General features: G+C 47.5%; 1 protein-coding gene and 1 long non-coding RNA gene across 12 annotated transcripts in view; one reads left to right on the top strand and one right to left on the bottom strand.

Moving 5' to 3' along the window:
* The window catches only part of RHBDL3 (rhomboid like 3), a 133,758-nt gene extending 118,554 nt beyond the window's left edge, over positions 1-15,204 (bottom strand). For 4 of the 11 annotated variants that reach the window (XM_080994778.1, XM_080994783.1, XM_080994784.1 and 1 more), the window contains exons 1-3: positions 13,087-14,895; positions 9,575-9,721; positions 4,626-4,649 (exon numbers count right to left, since the gene is read on the bottom strand). In XM_080994778.1, the coding sequence (XP_080850904.1) occupies positions 4,626-4,649; positions 9,575-9,721; positions 13,087-13,209 (294 nt within the window). In that variant the 5' untranslated portion in view covers positions 13,210-14,895. The other 7 variants (XM_080994781.1, XM_080994787.1, XM_080994779.1 and 4 more) reach the window with 7 other exon arrangements.
* Positions 14,795-16,076, top strand: LOC308471214. The gene is made up of 2 exons (XR_013982799.1): positions 14,795-14,865; positions 15,341-16,076. It is a non-coding gene; the product is annotated as an uncharacterized lncRNA (long non-coding RNA).
* Positions 16,077-18,710: the final 2,634 nt, after the last annotated feature.

Here is an 18,710-nt window from a genome sequence, read left to right as displayed (position 1 = left end):
AGCTTGCTCCCACTGTTAGGAAGCCACAGAAGCCACTGTTAGGACCAACGGACAACAAGGCAATAGCACTCCAGTTAGGCAGAATCTGATGATGTCTTCTCATCACCCAAGTCCTCAAAATAGCTATACCATCATTTCAGGTAGGGTCAAAATGAACCAGTTTGTGGAATTTTCCTTGCAGGAAAATTGGGGATCAAGCACACCATCTTCCATCAAAATATCTCCAGCTACCACTGATGCATACAAACACCCTGTGCTAAATGGGAAATATCCCTGATGGCAGCTGGCAGTTCTGCAGGCGCTAATCCTCACCAGGATTAGTGCCTGCAGTGTGGTGTAGTGGTTAAGAGCGGTAGACTCGTAATCTGGGGAACCGGGTTCGATTCCCCGCTCCTCCACATGCAGCTGCTGGGTGACCTTGGGCTAGTCACACTTCTGTGAAGTCTCTCAGCCCCACTCACCTCACAGAGTGTTTGTTGTGGGGGAGGAAGGGAAAAGGAGAATGTTAGCCGCTTTGAGACTCCTTTGGGTAGTGATAAAGCGGGATATCAAATCCTAACTCTTCTTCAGGGACAGAAGAGCCATTGGATCATAGGAAGCTGCCTTACACCAGGGTCAAATTATTTGTCTATCAAGCACAGTATAGTCTACTCTGGAAGTGGTTTTCAGACAGGAGGGGTGTCATTGTTGTTTTACATCCCCACCTGAAGATGCCAGGGACTGAACCTGGAAACCTCTGAGCTGTGAGCCTCCTTGAGATCAAATGGGAGCCAGCAGAAGATGCTGCAAAACTGTCCCCTCAACAGGAACACTGGGGACAAAAGGGAGACTAAAACCTCCGCTTCTCTCCAAAGCAACCATAAACAGGATGTGGAACTCAAATGGCAAACTGTTTTTCCTGGGTACATACATAGGGAAGCCTTCCAGATGTTTTGGACTGCAACTTCCACCATCCCCAGCTGGAGGTTGAAATCCAAAGCGTCTGGAGGGCACCTGGTTGGCGAAGACTGGTTTAAGGGTCCTTAGACTCTCTGTTGCCGAGAATCAGCTGGAAAATACTTCCAGCGGCAGAAGGCAGGGTGTGGGGATCCTGACCTGCTAAGGCAGGAAAACTATCAGGTGGAAATGGGCTTGAAGGATGAGTGCCACAGAGCACATGCCCTTGGAACTAACTCCCACTCCACTTTTAATCTTTGCAGTGGTTAATGGGTAGCCTCACTTTGTTCAGGGAAAGATTTGGCTTGAGAATACACATCATAGGATGTCCCCTTCCTGCCACAGTAGGCAAGGATGAGTTTCTGCATGATGCTCTTTGCTGCCAGAGATACTCCCCAGCAGCATGATGAAGGCATGCACACAAGACCCTTACCCATAAATTGGGGAGTGGGGGTGGATTCAGGGGTTGTTCCATCTCGCAGCTACTTTTCTGTGGCTCTGCCGTGAGCAGAGACTCCTATCTTACCTGTCCTGTACTCCCCCCCTTCCACTTATTCACCAACAGAGTCTACACTCAGGTTCTGGGTTTGAAAACAAGGATAGCATGTTCATCCAAATATAGCACTTTTGCTGAACTGTTAAAATGCAAAGCAGCTGGTTTCTCTTAGAACTTCAGACTAGGCAGCTGTAGTCTACACATCTCAGTGGACTGAAAAGGAAGGAAGGAAGGAAAGAAGGAAGGAAGGCAGGCAGGAAGGGGGTGCCTTGCACATTCAGGCCCCAAACTCAGTTTGCAGGTGCCTTTCCAACAACAGCAGCATAGTTTTGACCCTCCGTTTTCATCATCATGATAAAAGGATAATAGCTCAATGATAGAATACATGCCAAAGTCTCAGGACCAGTTCCTAGTGCCTCCATGTTAGCCTTCCTGAAATCCTAGAAAGTCAGTGCTATTCATACTAAGCTCAATGGACCAGACTTGGTGTAGGGCAGCTTCCTCTCACTTACTGACATACTTTCCAATACCTCGGAGAAACGACCTTGGCCCAGTATACCTGAAGAAGTGCCTCCACCCCCATCGTTCAGCTCTGAGGGCCTTCTAGTGGTTCCCTCCCTGTGAGGTTACAGGGAACCAGGCAGAGGGCCATCTCAGTAGTGGCACCCACCCTGTGGAACGCCCTGCCATCAGATGCCAAGAAAAAACTAGTATCTGACTTTTAGAAGACATCTGAAGGCAGCCCTTTTTAGGGAAGTTTTTAATGTTTGATGTTTTATCATGTTTTTAATATTCTGTTGGGAGCCACCCAAAGCGGCTGAAGATACCCATAGGGTATAAATAATAAATTATTATCATTATCATTATTATCATCAGAATAACACAAAAACTAAGCAGCAGCTATGAAAAGTGGCCATAAAATAGCTCCCAAAGAAGAAGAAATTCAGAGTGGCAAAGCAAACTCATGCAGAAGGACCACCTTCTCCTTCTCCCGCCCCACCCCCCGCCCCAAATAAAACAACTGATACAGATGGGAGTAAATTCATGCCAATGTGTTACAGAATGGACTCCAGCTTGTCATTAGAGTAATGCAACTACATGATCCTACCCCACCCCAGATACATTCTGCACACAATGAGGAATGTTGCTCACCCCAGATTTATGGGCTAAATATAGAGCACAGCTTACTGGGTTATAAACAGACACTCATCACCACTGGCAGTGAGCTTACTTAGGGAATGGTAATAAGCCATCTCTGGGATGAGAGGCACATCTCATTGGCAAGGCAACCCACTCAGATAGTCGCTTTGCGGTCTGACCACATACAGGAACCAAATTATTATATTGCCTCATAAAACGCTGCCTTCTTCCAGGGCCAGACAAAGTAATAACAGTTCGCTTGCATAAAGTGGTATTTCTGCCTACACAGAAGTGGGTGGAACACGTTAACAGAGTGTTGCAGGCCAAAAGTGAGCCACCAAGACTCTAGGAAAATGTCTACGTATTTTCGCATGTCACTAAAACTGGAAATAAAAAGGAAATGGAAAGAAATTGTACCTTGAAATCTTAACTTTTCTCCACATTTGTGTTTTAGAACACGTATCTTGAAAATATCTACAAACACCATTTGAATGCTCACAAACGGCAATGGGTTTTCAGATCCACAGGTAAAATCCCATAAATGCAAACAAGCAAAATGCAAGTTACAGAACAAATCCTAGCCTGCCAACGTAACTGTGAACAGACTTCAGTAGATCTTTGAGACCAGCCGGCTCCCGCCTGCTTAGTTTTTCTTGTTGTTTTTTTTAATTATTGACTTTGCTATGAAAACAGCCAAAGGAAGCCTTTGCACTAGCAGGATTAAGCAACGGGCAACATCAGCAGACATGTTAAAACCTCTGCCACAATTCCATTCACTTTAGAGGCTCTACTGATTAAAAAAAAAGGCCTCTCTGTGCATACACAGAGGTGACATCTGCGTATCAGAAGTGAATGTTTGCTGTGCATGTACAACACACATAATTGTAATATGTTTCATTTGCGCATGAATGAGGAGACCTTTTGGATTCAAGTCGCCCCTGGTTTTGCATGGGGCAGAAGTGGAGATTCACTACTGAATCTTATTCCAGCATTATCTGTGCTACTGCAGACAGCTGAAATAAAGAAAACATGTAAAATATCTACGGTATATCCTACCATCCTAACACTTTAGGTATCTTTCCAACCTTGGGCCTATTGCACTAGATTACCCTCACAGTCCCTTCCAATTCAACAATTACATGATTCTTTTCAGTGATCAACTAGTCTCTTAGGCTAAATCAGTGAAGCTCTGGGGGTTAAGAAACTGACCAATATTAATATGTCCCATACATTGTTGAAACGTTAGATATAGAGAGCATGTCAAACCTTACACAAGGTATTTTCCCATAAGCTGATCTGTTATTAAAATGTAAAAGTTGAAATTCAGTATCAATGTGCTCTACCTGTGAATCTCACTCAAGCATGAAGGAGCTGAACTAGCAACTGTGCTATGAAACTTCTAAAGAAAGGGGAAAACCCATCTTTAAACATATTGAGCTGCTTTCATTTTACAGCACAGCCCTGGGAAGAAGGGTCATTCACTGGTAAAAGGTAAAGGACCCCGGACGGTTAAGTCCAGTCAAAGATGACTATGGGGTGCGGTGCTCATCTCACTTCAGGCCAAGGGAGCCGGCGTTTGTCCACAGTCATGACTAAACTGCTTTTGGCACAATGGAACACCGTGACAGAAGCCAGAGTACGCAGAAATGCAGTTTACCTTCCCGCCGCAGCAGTACCTATTTATCTACTTGCACTGGTGTGCTTTTGAACTGCTAGGTTGGCAGGAGCTGGGACCGAGCAACGGGAGCTCACCCCGTCGTGCGGATTCGAACCGCCAACCTTCTGATTGGCAAGCCCAAGAGGCTCAGTGGTTTGGGTCATCCATTGAGAAGGGTAAGAATTTAAAGGAAGGTGTACAAAGATACAGTACAACGGGCATCAGAACCCCAGAGTTGAGGGTAATGCTTGCCAAGTATGACTGCAACCAAATCAGTGCCACACTAACAGCACATAAGCTACATGTTACAAAAGATTCCCCCATTGAACAAACTCACAGGGTCTCCATTGTTAGCAGGTGTTAGAGCAAAAAAATAAATCTGAATTATTCACATACCTGATCAAACAGAGCTTTCCAGTGCTGAGAGAGGGAAGAGGCAATGCATAAAAGAAAGAAGAGGGGAAAAGAGGAAGAAAAGTGTAAGAGCACAGAAATGTACATTCATTCCAGAAACATTTTTTATTTTTTTAGAGACAGGTAATCAAATGGAGAATATAGGAAATGAAAGTCCTGCAATCTAGTGCTGCCTTGGACAGTGAGCTGCTCTGAAGAGTTATGACCACGCCAGAGGCACAAACCCCCTTGACATCACAGATGGCAAACAGAGGCCGCCGTTTCCTCCACACTGAACACTTCGTCACTGATATTTGGAAGTTATGTTTGATTGCACAGCACTCTGTAGAGCAGCCCTCTCTGGTGAAGCTCAGATGTTGCTATACTACAATTTCCATCACCCCTAACGATTGGCCATGCTGGTTAGGGCTGATGGGAGTTGTAGCCCCAAAACATCTGGATGGTACATACATACATATATGATTATATAATATTATTTGTAGGCCACCTTTCCACAGTTCAAACCATGCCCAGGGCGGTTTACAACATGAAGAAAAAAATACGTAACTGCAACAGAACAAAAGTAGTCCTAAACCATCGTAGTCCACCCCCATCATTCAGCCCAGACACTGAGGTCCAGCTCTGAGGGCCTTCTGGTGGTTCCCTCACTGTGAGAAGTGAAGGTAAAGGGAACCCGGCAGAGGGCCTTCTCAGTAGTGGCACCCGCCCTGTGGAATGCCCTCCCATTAGATGTCAAGGAAATATACAACTATCTGACTTTTAGAAGACATCTGAAGGCAGCCCTGTTTAGGGAAATTTTTAATGTTTGATGTTTTATCATGTTTTTAATATTCTGTTGGGAGCCGCCCAGAGTGGCTGTGGAAACTCAGCCAGATGGGTGGGGTATAAATAAATAAATAATTTATTATTATTATTATTAATACACAACTGAACAATTTCCACATAAACCACAACAAGATCTAAAATAAAGATAGAAAAAAACTGCCAATATCATAATGGCTTTATACAAGTCTAATGCATCTTAAAAGCTGTGCAAAGTTCCAGCTGCCTCACCTCAAAATAGATATTGTAGAGTTGTAGAAGGTTAGAAAAGGTCAACAAAAATTATCAAGGGGGTGGAGCAGCTCCCCATGAGGAAAGGTTACCACATTTGGGGCTTTTTAAGCTGGAGGGGGGGGGGAAGATAAGTGAAGGGTGGCCTGACAGGAGTTTATAAAGTTATGTATGGCATGTAGAAAGTGGAAAGAGAAAAATTTTCTCTCACACGCACAGCACTAAAACATGTAGACACCCTGAACATTGGAGGAGTTAGGACAGACAAAATACAGTATATCTTTGCACAGTGCATAGTTAAAACGATGGCATTTGCTGCCACAAGATGGCCACCAACTTGGATGTCTTTAAAAGGAGACAAATTTGTGGATGATAAGACTGTCCACACAGGGCCGGCCCAAGACATTTTGGCACCTGAGACAAACCACGAAGTAGTGCCGCCCCCGCCCCCCAACCAGGAAAGAAGGGTTGAGTGAAGATCTACATCAGGAACATGGCCAGAATAAAGAACTACATCAAAATCAAGGGAGGGAGGAGACCAGCGGTGCCTCCTATTTGCAAGAAACCGCTGTGGAGGCAGCATTTGGAGGGGACTGCCAAGGAGATGACGGATCTCCTCACAGAGTGAGGGAAAGGTGGCCAAGGAAAATGCCTGCACTACTGGCTAGAAAATCTTCTTTTGAAAAAATCTGTTAAAAGTAACTTTATAAGCTTTCAAAACTCTTTAAAATTGATTTTCTAGCCACCATGACAAAGCAGCAGCAGTACAGGCACTCCCCTAGGCCCACCTTACCCAAAATGCCTTGCTCTGAGGAAGGAGCCACTTCTCATATGGATGTGCACCTGAAAGACCAAGGAAGAAGCGCAGGTGCCTGGATGGGAAGTTACAACTAAGTGCAATTTATGACACTGCATAGGATCTGTTAGGGCATCAGCCTTGGTTTGCAGTTTCTTGGCTTGGTTGAACTTGAATCGATATGAGAGTCTTAAACTAGCAGGGGGTTTTTAAACCACTGTACATTATAAGGAACACCAGGCCGTGCACTCTTGACAACCTCCGGTTAGAGCAGATCGCATAACACCAGCCAATCGAACCTGAAAACGCATGGCAGGTCCACCTCGGCAAACTGTTCTATTAAAGAGCTCAGCTTTTGTGCGCTAACTCCCTGGAATCCCACAGAAACAATCGAGCTCTTGCCTGAGTGAATATTCCTTTATATCAAAACTCCCACTTGTCACAGTAAATCTGCCCAGTGATTCAGAGTTAATGTTCGATCAACGCTTTTGTTTAATGCAACTCCAGATGCCGCCAGACAGAGATGCCACACATCCCTGGCAGCCGAGCCTCCCTTTGCAGCAAGGTGCTCTGGTTTCCCCCTTGGTGTGTATGTGCCGCTGCCATTGCTGCCGCCGCCACTGATACAAGATACGCATCCCTTCAGTTAGACCTCATTGGCATGAACCTGACTGGGCATTACTTTGGCAGATCATACAAGTGCCTTTTGCAGCTATTGCCTCTTGTAAGTCACCTTCAACCCAAGACACCCAACCAGCAATGTGGGACCAATTTAATATTAACGTCTGCCTATGACCCTCCTTCTCCTTTCCCCCCTAGAATGAACAGGTGCCAAGGGAAATGGGGCTCCTGCACCACCCACAGCTGAAGAGGGGATTTCCACAGGTACAGATTGCCGATCAGAAGAGGCAAGTGGGGGGAATGCACCTGCCAGAACCCACCCTGCTGTTTTTAAAGCTGAACTTGTGCCACCTAAGATTCAGAGGCGACCCACAAGCTGAAGACCAGCAGTGTATTCAACCAGCCTCTGTTGGTGTGTGCCTTGAGCAATGATCTGCAGATATTAGCAGGGGGAAAATGTGCATCCACATGCTGCAAAACAACAACAACGACAACCTTCACATGCTGATTTCTGCAGATAAAGCTGTTGTTACAAAGGACAACAGCAGATCCGGCCAATTCCTGGTGGTCAGTTGGCAACCCTAATGGTGAGTGTTTTGCAGAACCAGCCCAGTTCATAACTTAATTCTACAATCAGCTGTAGAGTCCCTTGCTTTTAATAGTTTCATGGAAGAAGAGAGATGCGTACCCACCTATGCTGGCCCAAGAGGGAGTTAAAAACAAGATCTAAGGCATTTTAAATGCTAGACTTGGGGGGGGGCTATAATTATGGAGGTTTAAAAGCCTGTTTGCTTCTGAAAGAGCGGTTCCGCTCTCTTGTGTAATATTAAATGTGGCTTCTCTTCTCTAATTACATGTATTGTTAAACATAGCTTTCCCAGGTAATAATATCGGGTTTATTATTACTCTCTGGGAAAGAAATCCAGCAAGACAAATGCATTTAAATATTAAGAAGGGGGTTACTAGCACTAAGGAATCCGATACTTCCCCCTGTGGTCTGGTACAAAGGCTCCTTTCCCCAATCAGCACATTCCCTTTTAAGTTGGGATTCTGGGCTCCACATGGATCTCACCCTGCAGAGAGAGAGATGCAACTGGAAGAGGTTACAACCAGCGCCCAAGCCATTTTTTCTGGGCTCAGCACAAAACTTGCCCCACATGCCCCAAAGTCCTTGTCCTTTTTCAAAAATGGGAGGGTTGGGTGGGGTTCTTCAGATGCTTTGGTTCCCTCTGTTTAAGCTCTTTCTCCTGCTTAGTTTTGGTTTTGTAGCCAGAAATGCAGGGACAGCCTTTTAATGAGGCAATAGGAAGCAGTCTGCTTCAGCAGCAAGAGCCACAGGGGAGCGGGGGTGGGGGAAGGGCATGATCAAACCCTCAATGCACTGCCACCTGTTGCTGCGGCTGCAAGAGAACAAGTGATAGCAGCTTCTGGGTTCTGGTAAGATCCTATCGGAAGCCACAGCAGCTTCTCCTCGCTTGTCCCACCACCAGAGAAGAGAGGAGAAGCGGCAGCTTTCGGCAAGATCTTTCCAGAACCCAGAAGCTGCCGCCGCCACCACAGCTGCGGTGGAGCAGCACCTTTCTGTTTAGCTTCAGGCGCTGAAACGGGATGGACAGCCCCTGCAGAAATGGCTCTACAACATTAAGCATACCTTGCATCGTTGTCCCACCACCAATCTCCAGGCTCTGAGCTTTCTTCCCCTGGGGGTTCCCCCCCCCAGTGCCTCCCACCACTCCTAGACATCCAGCCATGACACACCAAGGGCACCCATGTTGGTGCACTAGTAACTAGTGTGCTAGTGGAGGGAGAAGGGGCATTATCCTAACGCAGCTCCTCCCACTCCCACCCGCTCCAGACTGCTCATTGGTTCCTTCTTGCCTTGCCTGGTTATAAATACTTCCAGGTCAGACCTGAATCTTTACCTGGGCAACAGTCAGGTACCATCTCTGCTTTGGTTTTGATCCCACCTGCCTCCTCCCTCCACGCTTCCCTCCTCCCAATCTGCCAGCTTGCCCTTCAGCACTAGCTCGGCTTCCCCTCCCTTCAAATGACATGCCTCTGAAGGTTCTCCTCCTGTTGACGTTCTCCAGAACTTAATCCAACTTTGGTCCTAGTCCTGCCGGCACTCACGCTTCATGTCTCTGTGCTGACACCCATCCACAAAGGAGTACAGATGTAAGCCTACCCATTGGGGTGGGTGGGTTCGCCCCATGCAGAAGGTGCACAGGAGCTACAGTATACCATTGATATTGACTGCCACCCGTCTACTCATGATGCAACTGCCTGACAGGAGAATGGGGGCCACATCGTGCAGTGACAGGATCTTGCTGCAGCCTTTCCCCAACAACTCCACATCCCACCAGACAAGTCAATTTGCCACTCGGCATGAGAAAACACACATCAGTATCGTCGCTACATTTGGAAGCACTACTTTGCTCCGAGCTAGGTCCTCTGCACGTACCTTTCTCACATGCTTCTGCCCTCTGATTGAGTCACACTGTGTCCTGGACAGCAGAGGTTGATCTGTGGGGGGTTGGTGGCTTGGCAGCTTTGCCTTTGGGCAGCAGGTTGGAGTAGATGGACTTTGGTTCCTTCCAACTCTATGGTTCTATAAAGCAGGAAGTAATGGGACGCGTGGATAGGAAGTCGGCAAGAAACAGCAAGTGGATTTTTCTACCCTACTCTTTGGCACTCTTGCCACGAGCTCGCTATAACACTAGCAGAAGATACCAACAAGTTGTGCATTTATTTTATTTAAAAAGTAGGAGTCAGCTACTCACTGGGTTTATGCACGACCACTGTAACACACACACAAACTATCAAGGTAGGGACTGCAAGAACAGATTTCTTTTCTCACAAGGTGTGAGAATAGAAATTTCACACGTAGGGGTGGAAGGAGGAGAAGGTATCCCAGATTTTCAGGGGTGGAGGACGTTTCTCACATTACTGTTTAGTGCAGTGATGGGGAATCTGTTGCCCTTCAGTTGCTGTTGGACTCTAACACCCATCAGTTCCAAACACAACTGCTAGAGACGATGTGAGCTGTTGTCCAGCAATATATGGAGGGACACAGGTTGTAGGTCCCTGATTCAGGGCTCAAGGGACAAATGGACAGCACAGGAAGTTGTCATACATACTAGTCATGGCCTTCCTGGTGGCAAGTCTAACCTGATGCAATGTTTGTGTGTGTGTGCCATCATTTCCATTCAGCACAGGATTAGGAAAGATGGAATGGATTCAGATTTCAGTGTCAGATCCGCAGGGGTCACAAACGATTTGGGGATGGGTGTGTGTGTGTGTGTGTGTTTGGCAGTGCATGAGAATTCTCAGAGGACATCTACGCTACTGTCTTAGCTGTGCTGCACCAATGGCTGTTGTAACTTTCCAAACTTTGTAACAGCCACAGCTCTATGTAGTTCTATGAGATAGCTGCAGACCTTTCACAAAGAACAGGCACAACTACAATTCCCAAGGTTTTTAGGAGATGCCACAAGAGTTGCCCTACTTCTGTAAGCGACTCAAACCAGTTATGCAAGTCTGAAACTAAGGCTGAAGTACTGAACTTGCCAGTGGATAACCCCAATGAACTCAATGGGACTTGCATCTTAGAAAGCAGTTCTGGACTGGCTGCACGTTGCAGAGAAAGATAGTGGCGGCCAAGCTGTTCTTTCAGCCATTGCTGATCTCCTCAATGAGGAACTCCTGATACATTTTTGAAAGAACACCTGAAACAAAGGACTAGTGAAAGGATGGGAAACCTGTAGATCACCAAATGCTGTTGGACTCCCAACTCCCATCAGGCCCAGCCAGCATGCTCAGTGCTCAAGGATGATGGGACTTGCATCTGGAGGACAACAGGCTCCTCATCCCTGGACTAAATGGTCCTCCGCTGCATTCCAGCCCCTCTAATTCTGCCAGGAAAGTTGCTAGGGAATTAGGAGGTTTCTGCCTGCTAATACCACTAGAAGCATTCTGAATTATGGCAAAGGCTCTCCTGTGTGTTATTCAAGCACCAGCAGCTTGAATATGTGGATTGCTTTTGCACCAGGAAATCTTCAGAAAGGAAACAAATATAATCAAATAATAGGATGAGTTAGAAAACCAACAGGAGGAAATTGCTCTCGGGGAATCGCTCACTGTCACAGGACTATTTGCTTTAAAAGTGCTTAGATAGCAGAATGTGCCATCCCTGAGACCCAAGCGCTCTGGTTGCCATTTAGTGATTAATCTTGCAGCAGTTGCGGGTTAAGAGCAATATAAAGCATCCCTAAATCTTCCGCCAACCGTCAGCTGGAGATGAAGTGGGGGGATGCATTCTCAGGGAAATACTTGGTAACTAATAAGGTTCACTGTTTAAGAATCTTTAGAGATTAAGGCTTACAACTAAGTTAGGCTGCTTAGGAAGGCTGGAGGTTCACATTGAAAGTACTGAGCACACACTTAATGAAAATGAAAGTACATGTGGTCACATCCCAAACCGGCTGTGGGATTCAGACCCAAATGTGCTTTGCTGCAAAATCGCCTCAAACGACTAGGAAGAAGAGTAATTTATTTGAAATCTCATTGCATTTATTTTCTTATCCCCGAGATGATATTAGTGCCAGTAATAATTTCTGAATGACTGAAGGTTCCACATGTGGGGAGGGATGACAACAAACCAATATGAAAAGCTTGCAGCAAACAGTCAAGCATTGCATGGGAAGAGTGTGAGTGATCCGCTGAGCACACTGCATTTGTTCAAATGTAAGCCAAATGTAAGTCAAATGTAAGCTTGCAGATGACATTGTGCATTAGCACAAATTACCCACCACATGTCCACAGCTACATCTGGCAGGTTGGGGGCACTTATGTACCACTGCATTATTCAGCAGCAAGTCATGATTTGACAGCAGGAGGGAGGCAGTAGTAGCAACTAGGGGGCAGATCTACACCATAAATATAATAAAGCATATTCAATGCATATTTAAAGCACATGACTTCCCCCTAAAGAACCTTGGGAAGTGCAGTTTCTCCTTCACAGAGTTACCATTTCCAACATCCTTAACAAACTACAGTTGCCATAATTTTGGAGGGAAGTCATGTGCTTTAAATATGCACTGAATATGCTTTAAATGATGGTGTGGATCTGCCCTAGAAGCACCAAAGTAAGGGTGAACAACATGTGGGGGGTTGTTTTTTCATTGTCTCTGTGAGATACCTCTGATTATTTTACATCTGTATCAAACCATTCCTCCAAGCAAATCGGGGAATTAGCCCATTTTATTCTCACACCAACCCTGCAAGGTAGGGCTAGGCTGAGTGTTGGTCACCCGCCCAAGGTTATCCAATGTGCTTTGCAGCAACTGCCTATTGAATCACAGCAGGGTTAATATTCCTTTGCCTTCATGGCACATTTTCATTCGGTTTCTCACCCAGGGCAACAACAGCTCCTGGCAGGAGTTTATCCCGTTTGCAGAGCAGTTTGGGGTGTATCGCCAACTCGTTACCCCTTTCTATGCTGGTGCAAACTAACACACAGCATTTTGCGGAAAGGGGGAAAATGCTTTTAATTTGGTCCAAGAAAAAACTTGCTGTGCTGTCTCCTTTGGGGGGGTATGGAATTAAAACGACACCTATGCATATAGCTATCTCTATAGGAGTACGGATAATCTGCAGAATCACACTGAGCTCACCCACTGGTTAAAAAGCAAAGCTATTCAGGCTCCATCCTATGCACACCTACTTAGAAGTAACCCCCACTCAAGTGAGCCGTGCTTACTCCCGTGTAAACAGGCCCGGGATCTTGCTGCAGAGGGGCTACTTTGGGAACTCCAATGATGGGGGGAAACCTCATTTTCTTCCCACTTTCTCTTCCTAGAAAGAATCAAACTTCCCCTCCCTTTAATTCCGAAGTTTATTTTTAAATAGCTTGATCCGATTAAAGTCAACTGGGAACGGAGGGGGAGGCGGGGAGGGACATCAAATGAAACTCACGTCCTCCGTAGCCATAGGCAGGACATCCTCGGATTCCAGGACCTCGATCGCTTCTGCTTCCGAGCAGGCGGCCACCGCGGGAGAAGGGTTTGCACGGCTTGGCTCCGGCAACCTGTCTCCCATGCTTGGAAGCAGCCAACTCCCTGGTCGATCCCCCCCACCCCCGATCTGCCCCCCCCTCTCTATGCCCTTCCTCTCAGTCGCTCCTCTTTCGGCGAGGGGGGTGGGGGCTGGAGGAAGAAAAGCAACCTCGGAGGTGTTTGGCAAACTTTCAAAGCCGCCAATGCAGCCTGGCCCCTTCCTCTTCCATGCTGGCTCCTGCAGCCAGAGAGCGGGTGGGTGTTGTTGCGTGGGTAGAATTTTTTTTGCCCCCCCTCCTTAAGAGAAAAATCCCTCGAGAGATGAGAGGCGTCCTCTAACCGGCATGCTGGTGCTGATGTAGCTTCGATCCAACTGCACAGGCCAAGGGGAGCCGGACCTTTCGAAACCTTTTAGGCGTGCGCCCTAAACTTGGCCAAACTTTTGCGCCTCCTGCCCTGCTAGTCCACGCGAGGTGAGCGCTCACCCGCGAGCCCTCCCGGTTACTCTTCCTCAGCCCCTTTTGGTCATTGAGCTCCCGCTGCTGCTGCTGCCGCCTTAGTCCCACTAGGAGCCGCGCCACGCCACGCGGGGAGGCGCCTGCCCTTCTTCTGTGGCAGCGTCGCAGACATCGCGCTCATCCCGCGGATGGAGGAGAGGTGCCTCCTCCTCCTGGTCATGGAAGTGGGGGGCTTCCCTGCTGCTGCTGCTGCTTCCTCATGAGGCCGGAGGAAGCCCCCTCCCGGCTTGCAAATCCTGCGGGATTAAAACCATCGAGCGCCAAAAGGTTTCATGCGTGGTGGTGGTTTTTTGGGGGGGGGGGGAGCGATGCTTGCAGGAGCAAGGAAAGTCGCGATCCAGCGGCGGGTCGGTCGAGCTTGCCTGGGATCCCCCCTCGCGTTGCAAGCCCAGATGAGCCTGCAAAAGGGAGAAGCGGGGGAAGCCGGCGCGCCGCAGGGGCCACAACTTCGCGGGAAAGCTCTGCGGCCGAAAGGCGTGGGGAACGCGCCACGACCGCTTTACGGGTAGTAGGAACCCGCGTCCACGCGCCCCGGGCCAGCCGCGTCGCCTTGGCGCTTTCTGAAGAGACGGCAAGGGCGCGCGCGCAATGCGAAGAAGAGCGCCTTCTTCTTCTTCCCCTCGGGTGACCTTGCCAAGGGAGGTCGCTTTATAGGGGGCGATTCTCCGGCGTCGCCAAGCCCAGGATCGCAACGGCCCCCCACCTCCGGCGAGCCGCCAGACTCCCTTCGTGGGACGGTGGCGCAGAAGAAGCGTCGGCGTCCGGCGTCTCCAGCGCGGTTTTACCCAGGAGCTGGTGGCAGGGAAGCCAACTCAGTGGATCCAGCGGCAACTCTGCCTCGAGCGGTGGAGAGGGAGGGAGAGAGAGCAGCGATCGGCTCCTTGCCAGGGCAGAGCAGGGATGACGGTGAGCTTTGCAGCCTAGCTAGAAACTGCGCGCCGAGCTGGCTGCGGGTCTAGAAGAGCACGTGGGTCCCCCGCTCAGGCCGGGGGCGGCCTGTTGGGGGCGAGCGGAGCGCCTTCCCCTTCCCAAGGCTGCCTCCAGGAGCGGGCGCTGGGCACGTCGCGCCCGGGATTCCTCCAAGATGCGGACGTGTTGGCTGTGCAAACGGGAGGATTTGCGCCAGGATCAGAGGGATGGGACGGGACGCCGCGCCCTTCCAGGCCCCGAGCCCAGGCTCGGTCTTTCTTTCCCCCCTTCCCTTCCTCCTCTTTTCCACCTTGCGCCAAAGCAGCCCAGCTCGGGGTAGGGTGGGGGGGTGGGGACCCGGCCCAAAGTGATTTATGACGAGGAAGATCCCGAAGTTCTCCCACGCCGCCGCCGTTTTGGAGTTCTGCACCTGGCGTGGGAGTCGCGCTTGGAGTTTCGAGAAGGGCGGGATCTCATTTCGCATAGTCCCGCCCTCTTGTTTACATAGGGAGAATGACGCGTTGCGGAGCGCACGTGGTCAATGCGCCAGCAGCGAGGCGTCCCGAGGCGATTATGCCTCTGGCTTATGCGAGGGTTTTCCTTTAGAAGGGGCCGGGTGACGCGGGAGGGATTGGGGGTGGGGTGGAAAGTTGCTTGATTTGAGAACAACTGCAGCCGTCTGGCATTCCTGCAGCCCGGCCATTCCACTAATCCTTATCATTCATCTGTATAAATTATTTCATACAGGATTGCCAGCTGACCTGCTCCTGTGCCTTTAGCACCAGCTCCTCATAGGTAAAGGTAAAAGGACCCCTGACCATTAGGTCCAGTCGTGGATGACTCTGGGATTGTGGCGTTCATCTCGCTTTATTGGCTGAGGGAGCCGGCGTACAGCTTCCAGGACATGTGGCCAGCATGACTAAGCCGCTTCTGGCGAACCAGAGCAGCGCACAGAAATGCCGTTTACCTTCCCGCCAGAGTGGTACCTATTTATCTTTGACGTGCTTTCGAACTGCTAGGTTGGCAGGAGCAACGGGACCGAGCAACGGGAGCCGCCAACGTTCTGATCAGCAAGTCCTAGGCTCTGTGGTTTAACCCACAGCGCCACCCACGTAGAAGCAGCTAATTGCCTTATACAGTACCAAGTATAGATAGCCCTCTATTGCCTCTACTACACGGACTGGCATAAGAGACCAGTGGAACCATGGACTGTTTGAAGCAAACACACAACTTCTTCTAAACTGCCTCCCCATTCTCATGTTTTGATTTAATTACCAAGAGAGCTAGAAACTCGTTCTGTTTATACAACCAAGGACTGTATCCCTGAAGCAGCCGCCCCTTTCTAAGCTAGAAAAAGTTGGTTTTGTTATGACACAGCAAACATGTCGATGTAGTGTTATAGATTCCGTGTTTGCTTATATAGAGACACATTTCCACCAGTTCCTCTCACTGCTTTTTTTAATAAAAAAACTGGTTGACAGTTTTTTGTTTTTTTTAAAAAATTGAGCTGGTGCGTACAAAGCAGTGCAGCTAGTTTAACTGGAGGTGGAGAGATCAGCAATCTAATTTCTATTCCTTCTCTCTCTCACACACACATTTTTTTATCACTGTTTAGCTGAGCAGAGAAAAACAGATGGCAACCTGCTATTACTAATGATTTTTTAAAAAGTCTCCAACCTTTGTCTTGTCGCTTCATATTATAATTTTCACAGCAACTTCAAAATCCCAACTCACAGTAATTTCCTCCCATTTTGATATCAGCTGTTAAATCCATTTGGCACCTGGATTATAAATTTGAGGGATGCACCGACTGTGCTGAGAATAAAAGCCTTCTGGTTTATGAATTGGCATTAGCACATTGCCAAATTGGGGTGTGTGTTATTTCTGTGTATGAACTGAATTGCTTTCTTTCTTCAGTTAGGAATTCTTGATCTAAGCCTTCCATAGTCATATACCGCTGACTAAGGATAAGGATACCATATAATTCCAAAACAATGTTTGACAATCAACTCTCTTTTCTGTGTTTCAAATGGAATTTAAGTTCAAGAACTGTAGTTAGGAAACATTTTTGGTGGCTGTGCAGCTAAGCCTACAGGAACCAATAGACTCCGGCAAACCATTTGCTCTAAGAATATCTATCTATCTATCTATCTATCTATAGCTGCACTGGCAGAATGATCACCTCAGCTCGACATTGAATTCTACCTACAGTGGTACCTCGGGTTACATACACTTCAGGTTACATACGCTTCAGGTTACAGACTCCAGTAACCCAGAAATAGTACCTCGGGTTAAGAACTTTGCTTCAGGATGAGAACAGAAATCATGCTCCGGCGGCGCGGCGGCAGTGGAAGGCCCCATTAGCTAAAGTAGTGCTTCAGGTTAAGAACAGTTTCAGGTTAAGAACGGACCTCCGGAACAAATTAAGTACTTAACCCGAGGTATCACTGTATTTTCCTTTTCTACAACAAAATGAGGCTTGCTTCCCAGTAAATACATTTAGCACCAGGGGCAACCAAAGCAAACTCCAGTTTATTCATATAGTCATGATTTAAGTTGAAAATGTGAATCTGCATTTTTAAAAAACAAACAAAAGAAAATTGACTGAAGACTCTTCCCAGCTCCTCTAGAACAGGGGTCAGCAAACTTTTTCAGCAGGGGGTTGGTCCACTGTCCCTCAGACTTTGTGGGGGGCCGGACTATATTTTGAAAACAAAATATGAATGAATTCCTATGCCCCACAAATAACCCAGAGATGCATTTTAAATAAAAGGACACATTCTACTCATGTAAAAACATGCTGATTCCCAGAACGTCTGCAGGCCGGATTGAGAAGGCGATTGGGCCAGATCCGGTCCCTGGGCCTTAGTTTGCCTACCCATGCTCTAGATTAGAACATCAGGAATGTAGAAGGGGGAAAAGAGAAAAATTAATTGTTTGCTTTACAACTGAAGTAACGGAGCCACCCCGTCTTCTACAAGACCATTAAGCCCTGGGTCCAAAATTACCTAGCTGTGAATAACTAAAATAGCTGGCATCTGTAATTTATTCGTTGATAGGATTTACACCCGACTTGTGGTGCAAACATCTTCATGTTGGCTTATAAAAGCAATGTAAGAAATAAACCAGAACATTTAAAACTCCAAAACAACTGAGGTCAAAATAGCAAAAGCTAGCATATGCAAATACAGTAGTACCTCGGGTTAAGTACTTAATTTGTTCCGGAGGTCCGTTCTTAACCTGAAAGTGTTCTTAACCTGAAGCACCACTTTAGCTAATGGGGCCTCCTGCTGCCGCCGCGCCGCCGGAGCATGATTCCTGTTCTCATCCTGAAGCAAAGTTCTTAACCCGAGGTACTATTTCTGGGTTAGCGGAGTCTGTAACCTGAAGTGTACGTAACCTGAAGCATATGTAACCCGAGGTACCACTGTAATTAGAATAGGATACCCTCCACCTGGCACCTTAAAGATAAAAAGTAACTACTCCAAGTAAATTTACAGAGGGAAAGAGCTCCCATAGCATAGATATTGCAAAGGCAACCACTTCAGCCCAGAAGGCAGAGACACAGAAAAAGGCTGCTGGGCAGAATCTGAATTGGTGACCATGTGAAGGAAGATGGTCCTTTGGATAACTTGGGCTTATATCCCCCATTTGGAGCATTGAAGGTCAGCTCCTATTAGCAATCTGCATCAAAGCAAGTGTTTAATGCACACATACAGTGATCTACCCTGGATGTTACAACAACTGTGGCCTGATCATTTCTTCCCAAGTAAAGCTGGGACACCAGAAAAAAAACTGTGAAAGGCACCGGGAGCTACAGATGTTATCTAGCAAGCAGAAGGCTGGATCTAAGAACAGCCCCTTACTATTGCGTTCACGTGAAACACTTTCATTTATGGCATGGGTGGGGAACCTCAGTTAGGGCTGCCGTATTTTGAAAAGCAAAAAAGAGGACACATTTGACGACTTGTACTTTTAGCTACGGATCACTACGACGACACTCATTTTAAATTACCCCTGCTATATGTAGGCTGTAGAAGCTTGGAGATATTGCTAGTAGCAACGTTCTTAACTTTCAACAGCAAAAGAATAATAATACATATTTTGCTTCCTCGCT

Source organism: Podarcis pityusensis (assembly GCF_964106645.2).
Source record: "Podarcis pityusensis genome assembly, chromosome: 2".
NCBI classification, from domain to species: Eukaryota; Metazoa; Chordata; class Lepidosauria; order Squamata; family Lacertidae; genus Podarcis; species Podarcis pityusensis.
This window is presented reverse-complemented; position numbering and strand designations above follow the sequence as displayed.